The 12,057-nt window shown below is 42.2% G+C and overlaps 1 protein-coding gene across 14 annotated transcripts in view; it reads left to right on the forward strand.

Annotated features, from left to right (window-relative positions):
* The window catches only part of MACF1 (microtubule actin crosslinking factor 1), a 333,257-nt gene that overhangs the window by 126,333 nt on the left and 194,867 nt on the right, over positions 1–12,057 (forward strand). For all 14 annotated transcript variants that reach the window (XM_059919504.1, XM_059919530.1, XM_059919491.1 and 11 more), the window contains exon 5: positions 3,038–3,130. In XM_059919504.1, the coding sequence (XP_059775487.1) occupies positions 3,038–3,130 (93 nt within the window). The remainder of the gene's footprint in view (positions 1–3,037; positions 3,131–12,057) is intronic.

The raw sequence follows: 12,057 nt of genomic DNA on the forward strand, positions 1-12,057 counted from the left end.
GAAAACAAGGGGAAAGCTGACAGAGGTGGGACTGAGGAACGTGGACTTGGCTGATACTGCCAGCCTGCCAGCTGTGGGCTGCTTGTGATTAGAAAACCTGCACTCAGACCAGAAGCAGGTTGTCCCACTCCCAATATACAGAAGAGGAAACTGAGCTACAGACAAGGGAAAGAATTTGCCCAGGTGTCTTGGTCATTCAGGTTGCTGTAACACAATATCACAGCCCTGGTGGCTTATAAACAACAGAAATTTATTTCTCACAGTTCTGAACCCTGGGAAGTCCAAGATCGAGGCAGATTTGGTATCTGGTGAGGTCCTGGTTCAGAGATGGATTTTAGCTGTGACCTCACATGATGGAAAGGTCGAGGGAGCTTTCTGGGTCTCTCTTATAAAGATACTAATTCCATTCCCTCAAGACCTAATCACCCCCAGAAGGTCCCACCTCCATATACCTTCAGATTGGGTGTTAGGATTTAACATATGAATTTTGGAGGGACACAAACATTCAGTCTACAGCACCGGTCACAATAGTTAGTGTAAGGGAGAAGTGAGGCTTCTGTTTGAGATCACTAGGTTCTTTAGTACATGAAGATTTCAGTTCAATTGAAGAGATAAAGGGAGGGCAGCTTCAGGACGGTTTGCCACAGTTGTCAGGACCTCCGTGAGGGTACGACAGACACTCGCAGGGGTGGAGGTGGAAGTGGAAGTAGGCTGGTTTTCCTAGGACACTCTTGGTTTCAGCACTGAAAGGCCCACGTCCCAGGAAACCCCTCAGTTTCCAGCACACAGGGATGGTTGGTCACCCTGGTGGGGGAAGGGCCTGTGTGTCTGTGCACATCGTGTTGCTAGAATGAGATTTTAGGAGTAAAGCATATGCTATGGGAGGTGTGGGCAGGTGGGGATGTCTGCGACAAAGGAGGGGAAATAGGCAGGAGCAGGCAAGAGACCAGTGAGGGACAAGGGGCAGATCTCTCTCTCTCTCTCTCTCTCAACCTTGAAGAAATAAGAAAGAAAAAGAAAAAAGTCAGGGCTGTGATGACTTAATTAAAAAGCAACTCATAATAGCATGTGCTTGCAAGGTTGCTTTGCTGGTGGGATTGCAAAATGGTACAATCACACTGGAAGATACTGGGTTGGCCAAAAAGTGCCTTCACTTTTAAAGTAAAAATCAGACACATTTTTCGTTTTCACCAAGAACTTTATTGAACAAATATATTCACCCTTTTGTTCCACTACTTTCTGCCATTTTTCAGGCAACTTCGTAATTCCATCTTCCCAAAACATTTTATCTTTTTGAGCAAAGAACTGTTCCAGGTGCCTTTTACAGTCTTCCAGGGAATTGAAATTTTTTCCATTAAGAGAATTTTGTAAAGACCTAAATAAATGGAAATCTGAAGGTGCATTGTCTGGTGAGTACAGTAGATGAGTCAGAACTTCCCAGCCAAGCTGTAACAGTTTTTGCCTGGTCATCAAAGAAACTTATGGTCTTGGCGTTATCCTGATGGAAGATTATGAGTTTTCTGTTGACTAATTCCGAACGCTTTTTGTCAAGTGTTGCTTTCACTTGGTCTAATTGAGAGCAGTATTTGTTGGAATTAATGGTTTGGTTTTCCAGAAGGAGCTCATGGTAGAGGACTCCCTTCCAATCCCACCATGTATACACAACATCACCTTCTTTGGATGAAGACCAGCCTTTGGTGTGGTTGGTGGTGGTTCATTTCGCTTGCCCCACGATCTCTTCCGTTCCACATTATTGTACAGTATGCACTTTTCACCTCCTGCCACAATTTGTTTTAAAAATGGAACGTTTTCATTACGTTTAAGTAGAGAATCACATGTGGAAATACGGCCAAGAAGGTTTTTTTCACTTATGTGGAACCCAAGCATCAAAGCGATGAACATAAACAGGCTGGTGCAAATGATTTTCAACGCTTGATTTGGATATTTTGAGTATGTCGGCTATCTCCCGCGTGGTATAACGTTGATTGGTCTCAATTAATGTCTCTATGTGATCGCTGTCAACTTCAACTGGTATACCTGACTGTGGAGCATCGTCCAGCGAGAAATCTCCACTTCGCAAACCACTTTTGACATGTTCGATCAGTCGCAGCACCTTCTCCATACACTGCACAAATTTGTTTTTGCGTTTCAGTTGCATTTTTACCTTTCTTGAAATAATAAAGCATAATATGCCAAAATGTTGCTTTTTTTCTTCTATCTTCAACATTAAAATGGTTACACAAAAATTCACCAATTTTGATAAGTCTTTTTTTAAATGCGCACTGATATGACAGCTGTCACAATACAATCTAACAAAATTGTTTTGAATGAAGTTAAAGACAACTAAGTGCTACTAGAGCCATCTTACGGAAAAAACCGAATGAACCTTTTGGCCAACCCAACAGTTTGGCAGTTTCTTATAAAGGTAAACATATACCATATGACCCAGCAATCCCACTCCTAGGAATTTACCCTAGAGAAATGAAAACATGTGCTCGCACAAAAAACTGTACATGAGTATCAGAGCTTTATTCATAATTGCCCCAAACTGGAAACAACGCAAATGTCCCTCAATAGATGAGTGGATAATTACAGTGTAGTATATCGGTATAATGGAATACTCCTCCACAACAAAAAGGAGCAAACTGTTGTTACATGCAGCACCTTGGATGGTGATCTCATGGACATTATGCAGAGTGAAAAAAAGCTATTATCAAAAGATTACATACTGTGTGATTCCATTTATATGACATTCGGGAAAAAGCAAAATTGGGAACAGATCAGTGGTTGCCAGGATTTAGGGGTGGGGGCAGGGTTTGACTACAAAGGGGCAGCTCGAGATCACCTTTCAGGTTGACGTACCTGTTCTGTTATCCTGATTGTGGTGGTAGTTACACAAATCTGTACATGTGTGAAAACTCAGAACTGTACACCAAAAAAACCAATTTAACTGCATATAAATAATGAAAATCTATAAAAATGAAATCAAAACAAAAATGTCACAGAGCTCTGAGACCAGCTTTTGTTTCTTTTTCAGGTGAAACTAGTGAATATTCGCAACGATGACATCACAGATGGCAACCCCAAGCTGACCCTGGGCCTGATCTGGACCATTATTTTGCACTTCCAGGTAGGGTCTATGAAGTTTGGGGTCCTGGTTGCTTGGTTTGGGCATGGCCTAGGAAGAGTTAGAGGTTGCTCTGCCTTCCAAGGGCACACTGAGGCTTGCTTGCTTCTCTGTATTTGGCAGTGAATGAGGGTGAGAGTGGGAGTTGGAAAGGAAGATTAGAGTGGCCTGGAGACAAAGCTCTTGCAGTGTAAACCCAGAACTTCCTCATCATTTGCATGATGAAATGGGACTTTTCACTTGTTTGTGCTTTGGCCCTTTCATTGGCAGTCTGGTTATTAAAAGTCTGCTCAGCTGAGTCAAAACTGGCTCTTCAGGGACTCAGAATGTGAGGGGTGGGGAGAGATGTTGGATTTGATGCTCTAGAAGGATGGAGCAAAGCCTTATAATCCTGCTTTGTTGTAGACTTTTCCTCATCTCTAATGATCTTAAACAAGCCTAGTTAATTGTAGCACTGTCTTAGTCAGTTCGGGCTGTTATAATGAAACACCATAAGCTGGATGGCTTAAACAACAGACATTCATTTCTCACATTTCTGGAGGCTGGAAGTCTAAGATCAGAGTGCTAGCATGGTTGGCTCCTTGGTGAGGGCCCTTTTCCTAGTTATGCCCTTGCAAGACCTTTCCTTGGGGCATGCATCCAGAGAAGGAGATCTTGTGTCCCTTCATCTTTTTATAAGGGCATCAATCCCATTATGAGGGCTCCACTCCCATGACCTCATCTAAACCTAATTACCTGCCAAAGGCCCCACCTCCAAATACCATCATATCAGGGTTAGGGCTTCAATATATGAATTTCGAGGGGACACAAACATTCAGTTCATAGCAAGCACCTTGGTCTCTGGGTTTGTATATGTGTTTGTAATCACAACCTTGTAGCATCCATCACACCCAAGAACAGTGGCATGTTGGTAGTGTTCACATGGTCACACAGCCTTTCTGTTGGTCCCCCCTAAGAAGGTAAATCCTTTTCAAGTCTGGATTGCTATTGGAAAATCACAGCCCTATTTTTATAAGAAGACTATCTTGAATCACGTTAGCTCAACTAAACAAAACTATTTCTCAGACAGTTCTCCTATACCCAACAGCTGTACACAAGGCTGATCGATTACAGGGAGCACTTCTTTTTCTTTTTAATTAATTTATTTTTGGCTGCGTTAGGTCTTTGTTGCTGCGCGCAGGCTTTCTCTAGTATGGCGAGCGGGGCTACTCTTGCTACTCTTGCTACTCTTGGTTATGGTGCGTGGGCTTCTCATTGCGGTGGCTTCTCTTGTGGAGCACGGGCTCTAGGCATGGACTTCAATAGTTGTGGCGCATGGACTTCAGTAGTTGTGGTGTGTGGGCGTGGGCTCAGTATTTGTGGCGCGGGCTTTTAGTTACTCTGTGGCATGTGGGATTTTCCCGGACCAGGGCTCGAACCCATGTCCCCTGCATTGGCAGGCAGATTCTTTACCACTGCGCCACCAGGGAAGTCCTAGGGGAGCACTTCTTGAGCAGGTAGGAAAAGGCTATACTATAAATATCTCAAGGCAGTGACTCCCAGGGCTGTGGCTGCTGTGATGTCCCAGTTGGGGATTCAGCGCCACCTGCTGGGTGAACTCAGAACAGCAGGTGTCCCAGAATTCCTGAGAATCAGAAATTCTGAGAGCTCAGGGTTTATTTCTTGGGGCTCTGGTTTGGAACCAGTGCTGGCAATCTGCAGCATAAGTAGGCTTAGGAAAGTGTGGAGGTAACGTGTGTTTTTGTGGAACCACAGGATGTCCTCAGGCATGCTTCGGATATAGGGATAACCAGGAACATGAACTTGGCAGTGTGCCTTGGCACGGTGGGAACGAGAACTTTGCTGAGCTTTCATAGAGTTACCCTCTTGGCACCCTGATGAAAAGAGGGGTTTTTTAGAGAAACTTTGTTGGTTGTTTGTATTTCACCACAAACCTGCCTTCACTTTGAAAGACCAATGTTATTCCTCATAGGTGTGAGGTAAGAGGAAGCTGTCCACTGGGTCTTTGTTTCTCCTGACTGCAACTAAATTCAACAAAAGGGAAATTCAGGGGCCAAGGAATGAAAATTGAACTGGCTAATGAAAATTTTCCTGGGACGGAGGAGATGGTGGTTATGTTCCTTAACTGAACACTCCATCAGGAAAATGTTCTCTCTTACTCTCTCTTTAAAAATTTGTTATGAAAAATTTCAAACATATATAAAAGCAGAGAAAATAGTATAGAACCACCATGTACCCATCACCTAGCCCTACAGTTACTAACTCATGGCCAGTGTTATTTTTTCTATATCCTGATCCACTCACACCCCCCAGTAGGTTTTTTTTTTTTTTTTATAAAATGCTTGTTTTCCTCCACTTGATTTTAGGAAGATTTTTTGTTTGTTTGTTTGGCTGTGTTGGGTCTTCGTTTCTGTGTGAGGGCTTTCTCTAGTTGCGGCAAGCGGGGGCCACTCTTCATCACGGTGCGCGGGCCTCTCACTGTCGCGGCCTCTCCCGTTGCGGAGCACAGGCTCCAGACGCGCAGGCTCAGTAGTTGTGGCTCACGGGCCTAGTTGCTCCGCGGCATGTGGAATCTTCCCAGACCAGGGCTCGAACCTGTGTCCCCTGCATTAGCAGGCAGATTCTCAACCACTGCGCCACCAGGGAAGCCCCCAATAGGTTATTTTGAAAGGAGTCCCAGACATCATATTTCATCTGTAAATATTTCAGTGTGTATCTCTGAAAGACTCTTCATTTAAGCAAACCACAGTGTTATAACACTGTAAAAATCAGTAATTTCTTAACATCATTGAATATCTGAGCATTGTTCAGATTTCCCCAATTATCTCATTTAAAAAAATGGCTTGTGGGCTTCCCTGGTGGCGCAGTGGTTGAGAATCTGCCTGCCGATGCAGGGGACACGGGTTCGAGCCCTGGTCTGAGAAGATCCCACATGCCGTGGAGCAACTGGGCCCGTGAGCCTGCGCGTCTGGAGCCTGTGCTCTGCAACAAGAGAGGCCGCGATAGTGAGAGGCCCGCGCACCGCAATGAAGAGTGGCCCCCGCTCGCCGCAACTACAGAAAGCCCTCGCACAGAAACGAAGACCCAACACAGCTAAAAGTAAATAAATAAACTAACTTATTAAAAAAAAAAAAAAGACTTGTTTGAATCAGAATCCAAACAAAGTCCACACATGTATTAAATTTTCCCCTCCTCTTTTTCTCCCCTTTTGGTTTGTTGAATAAATCAGGTCTTTTGTCCTATGCAATTTATGTAAAGATGCTGGTGACATCTCTGAGATGTTTTCTAACAGCATCCTCCATCCCTCTTTTGTATTGCCTGTAAACTGGTGTTTTAGACCTGAGGCTGGATCATACTCAGGTTCCCTTTTTTGTGGGGGGGAGCGGGCAAGGATGGTGATGTTGAGTTGTATACTTTTTTTTTTTTTTTGGCTGTGTTGGGTCTTCATTGCTGTGCGGGGGCTACTCTTCGTTGCGGTGTGTGGGCTTCTTATTGCCGTGGCTTCTCTTGTTGCGGAGCATGGGCTCTAGGCGCATGGGCTTCAGTAGTTGCAGCAAGCAGGCTCAGTAGTTGTGGCACACGGGCCCTAGAGAGCGTGGGCTTCAGTAGTTGCAGCACATGGGTTCAGTAGTTGTGGCTCACGGGCTCTAGAGCTCAGGCTCAGTAGTTGTGGCGCACGAGCTTAGTTGCTCTGTGGCATGTGGAATCTTCCCGGACCAGGGATTGAACCTGTGTCCCCTGCATTGGCAGACGGATTCTTCACCTTGCACCACCAGGGAAGTCCCGAGTTGTATACTTTTATTGCTACACATCAGAAGGCACATAATGTCTGTTGTCTGTCTTTTCGTGATGTTAAGCTTGATTAGTTGGTTCAGATGTTATCAGCCTGATCCATCCATTATAGATCCACTCACTGTTAGCTCTTCACCTAAAAGTTTAGCAGCTACTGTTTGTCATTGCTAGTTCCATTATTTCATTAGAAGTTGCAAAATGGTGATACTCAAAATTCTGTAATTCTTTTGTAAAGTAGAATTTTACCTTATCCATTACCCTGAGAGATAGCTTCTATAGGAAAGGCAAGATACCAAGATAAATGCTTTCATCTTTCCCTCTGTTTTACCAGTTTTCAGAATAATTAGTTGGTTCTCTAAGTTTCTCCAAAGACCAATGAAAATTTCTTTGTTGATATTTATTTTCCCTTAGTATCAGTGTGACTCATGGATTTTTAACAGACTTAAATGTGTTCTAATCAAATACAGCTGTCATTTTTCCTAATACTCAGCTCCATCTTTGGCCAATGACTTTTTTCAAGTTGACTCTGAGTCCTTTGTCATGATCCCCATAGTCTTTGATAATGTCTTTTATTTCTTGCGTGAAGAGCTGTTCGAGGTATTTTTTGTATATTTCCTGTTTCAGGCCTGGGATTAGCAACTTCTCCAAGGAACTGAAATTCTTTGTTGACAGCAATCTGAGTGCTACCGGGTTCGTCACTGTATCTAGGTGTTTTCTGTGGACAGAGCTAGCTAACGCTTGTATTTTTCTCTTTTAAAAAAGCCAAGAATTTATAATGATGTTTCTAATTCAAACAGAATTACAGAGTTTTATTCAACTTCTTTGACTTTATGTTTGTATCCTTTTTTTCTTATGCTGAAAATCTTGATGCTATCTAAGTAACACATTACTTTTTCCCTTTTTCATACACACACAAGCACACGGATGCACGCATACATAAAATCATATATATTATAGCATATAAAATCATATATTGTACGTAATATATTTGAATCAAAATAACAATGACAGTGTTATTATTAACAACATGATTACTGAAAAGTTTGTGATTTCTTTGCAGTTCTTTTTGTCCTTAGTGTTTATCTCCTAAGGACATACAAATAATTTTGTTTTATAGTCATTTGAAGTAACTTCTCTCTGTGTTGTTAAGCCATTAATTCAATACACAATTAGGTTCATTTGTTTTTATATTCCTTCAGTTTTTAGGGATTGTTTTTTTCCCTTTCAATTTTATTTTATATTTTATAGACCATATACACTGTTCCAAAGGGAAATTTTAAAAAGTGAACACAAGGTGTGCTCAGTGAAGTCTAGCTCTCATATCTGCCCCCTCCATCCTGTTTCTTCCCTTTCCATATAGTTAGCTGATTGTTTTAAAACATCTTTTGGTTATCATTCTATTGTTTGTTTAAGAAAATACATTCTTTTTTTAAAACAACTTTATTGAGGTATAATTTATGTACCTTAAAATTGACCCATTTTCATTGTGTAATTCACTGATTTTTATGAGTTGTATAACCATCACCATAATCCAATTTTAGAACATTTTCATCATCCCACTAAGGTCCTTCTTGTCTATTTATAGTTATTCTCCATTCCCATCCCCAGCCTCAGGCAACCACTAAGATGTTTTTTGTTTCTACAGATTTGCCTATTCCAGACATTTCATTTAAATGGAATGTTACAATATGTGCTCTTTTGTGTCCAGCTTCTTCCACTTAACATAATATTCTTGAGGTTCATCTATGTTGTAGCATGTATCAGTACTTAATTCCTTTATTGCTGAGGAGTATTCTGTTGTATGGATATACCATATATTTTGTTTATTCAGCAGTTGATGGACATTTGGGTTGTTTTCATTTTTTGGCTATTATAAATAACATTGATTTGAATATTTGTGTGGATGTATGTTTTCATTTCTCTTGGGTATATACCTGTGGGTGGAATTGCTGGGTTATAGGGTAGGTTTATATATAACTTTTTAAGAAACTGTCAAACTGTTTTCCAAAGTGGCTGAACCATTTTATATTCCCACTAGCTCAATTGTGAGAGTTCCTGTTTCTCCATATCCTTGTAATTGTTTGTCTTTTAGATTATAGCCATCATAGTGGGTGTGAAATGGTATCCACTTGTAGTTTTAGTTTGCAGGAGAATGTATTCTTTTTCTTTTTTTTTAAAGGATTTTATTTTTTATTTTTATTTATTATTATTATTATTTTTTAAACCACAAGTGTCTTTTTTTAAATTATTTATTTATTTTTATTTATTATTTATTTTTGGCTGTGTTGGGTCTTCGTTTCTGTGCGAGGGCTCTCTCTAGTTGCGGCAAGCGGGGGCCACCCTTCATCGCGGTGCATGGGCCTCTCACTATCGCAGCCTCTCTTGTTGCGGAGCACAGGCTCCAGACGCGCAGGCTCAGTAGTTGTGGCTCACGGGCCTAGTTGCTCCATGGCATGTGGGATCTTCCCAGACCAGGGCTCGAACCCGCGTCCCCCGCATCAGCAGGCAGACTCCCAACCACTGCGCCACCAGGGAAGCCCCTATTTTTTATTTTTTTGGTTGTGTTGGGTCTTCGTTGCTGTGCGCGGGTTTTCTCTAGTTGCCGCGAGCGGGGGCTACTCTTTGTTGCCATGCGCTGGCTTTTCATTGCGGTGGCTTCTCGTTGCAGAACGTGGGCTCTAGGTGCGCGGGCTTCAGTAGTTGCGGCATGCAGGCTCATTAGTTGTGGCTTGCGGGCTCTAGAGCGCAGGCTCAGTAGTTGTGGCGCATGGGCTTAGTTGCTCCGTGGCATGTGGGATCTTCCCGGACCAGGGCTCGAAGCCAAGTCCCCTGCATTGGCAGGCGGATTCTTAACCACTGTGCCACCAGGGAAGTCCCGATTTGAGTTTTTAATTATGAAATTTTTAATTACCCAGAGAAGTACAGAAAAGTATATAACAGATCTTCATGTGTGTAGTCACCTTCAAAATTAAACAGATGTTAATATTTTATATTTGCTTTTATATATGGTTTTTTTTTTTTTTTCAGAATACTTTTCGTTTTTTCAGTCACTCTCAGAAGGCCAGTATGACTTACAGGGTTGTGTGACATATACTGCTGTCTAACGTGGTTATTTGTTTCACTCAATAAGTATTCGTTAAATGAATGGATATTGTATGAAATTGGTCTCCTCGAAGCTGTGGTGTAGGTAGACCAGATAAATAGACTGTGGTGTCTGTTTTCCTGTGCCCATTGTTCAGATGAGCAAACTGAAACCCAGAGACCAACTGACTTTTTTAGGTTATACATCCAGATACTAATAATAGGATTTCTTATCTCTTGATTTTGTCCAAGCCTGTTTTAAGGTACATGTTAGGATTTATGATTTTTCTGGAAGATAAGTTCTTTAAAAATCAGAATCTGACAAAATTAGCTTTCCAACTTTCAAATGTTTATTAAATACTAATGTATGTATAGCACTCTGAAATTTAAAAAGTCTGGGAGTTTAGGTCAAGAGTGGTCTCAGTTGGGTTTGCATTTGTGTGTAGTTTATGACACTTAGTGCTTGGCATGTAGATGAGGCATCATTCATGCTTGTGGAGTAAATGAATGAGCTTTTTTGCTCTGGAGTCTTTCATGCCCGCTGTCTCTGTGGGAGACCTATGGGCAGTAAACAGTTAACTAGAAAAAGCCAAAGGAGAAGACGTGAAAAATATGTGGGCACTAGAAACCTGCTCTCCCAGAAGGCAGCTGGCCATGTGTTGAGAGTTCAGGCTAGATGAGAAGGTCCAGGGGAAAGTCCTTGTGATCAGAGTTAACTTACTCAGTGAACTAGGGGAAGCAGCGCCCCTATGGAGAAAAACAAGCACCTGAACTTTGGACGTTAGAACATAGCTACTTTCCTTAGAGCCTAATCAAGAAAAAGAGTGTATTAGGAGCCTGGTGGTGGTGGAGTGCCTCATACCTCTTAGCTCCAGTAGTAAATGAGGAGAAAAGGGATTTACTGTAGACCAGGCAGGGAGCCAAGCACTTGAAAGACACCATCCCATGAACCCTCTCTACAACCCCATTAAGTAAGTGGTAGTATCCATGTTTTAGAGGTAAGGAGACTGAATCACTTAGCAAGATAGTTACTTAGCTACTAAGTTAACAGAACTGGGAATTTGAACGTAGGTCTACCTTGCTGAACTCTCTGCTCTTTTCCTAGACCAATTTTCCTCTGGAGCAGAAGGAAATGAAAGCCTGATTTGCCCAACATATGCAGAAGTTTAAGAAAGAAAAGGCTCCTAGAAGTATGCTCAGCTCTGTCAGGCCCATCTGTCAGAGAAAACTGCAGCAGCAGCAGTCATATCCAGAGGCTGTCTCTCTTGCCCCTGAGTTGATCGTTTTCAGGAATTCAGTTTGCTTGTATTTCATGGGCAAAATTCAGGCTTGAGCCTTGGGGTGTACGTCTGAGAAGTTCCATAGTTCCAGCGCTCTTCGTTGAAGGAGTAGAGGCCTGGTGCCTGCCTGGAGAATTATACTCTAACGTCAGATTTTTTGCTGATTAAGTGATTTTTCTGGAGTCTGACTGAGTTTCTCTCTCATGCTAACCTCCTTGTCTTGTTTCTTGCTGTGGTTTACAATGGCCATCAGATGGTGCTACAGCTTCGCAGTCAGCCTTTGTAAAGGCTTAGGGGAGAAAGAACACCTCCTGCAATGGTGAGGCAGGTGGGGCATCAGTAGGGTCTCAGAAGTGCTGTGGAAGCTGTTGCTTAGGGGCTCTTATTGCTTTCCTTTTGTGGCGGGCACTTTTCAGGTCTCCAGGAGAGCTGGGTAGGCTTACGTAGAGCCAGGCCGACTGTTTCTCTCTGCAGTGTGGTCTCGATCCTTTCGGAATAGAATAAATAGATTTGACCAGGAGGAAACACATGTAAGCTCTGTCCTTCCACTCCATTTGGAGCCCTTTGGATTGTGCTATTATCTCATCTGTCACACGCTATACTAAAAAAACTGGGGTGGGCAAATCCCACTGGCACAACAGGGTGGTTTTTGAATCCAACTTTTTTTTTTTAAAGATGAGCTTTAAAGTAATTCCTGTAATTATTTTTTAAAATATTTATTTAATTAATTAATTTATTTGGTTGCACCAGGTCTTAGTTGTGGCTCACAGGCTCCTT

Source organism: Balaenoptera ricei, chromosome 1 (genome assembly GCF_028023285.1).
Source record: "Balaenoptera ricei isolate mBalRic1 chromosome 1, mBalRic1.hap2, whole genome shotgun sequence".
NCBI lineage: Eukaryota > Metazoa > Chordata > Mammalia > Artiodactyla > Balaenopteridae > Balaenoptera > Balaenoptera ricei.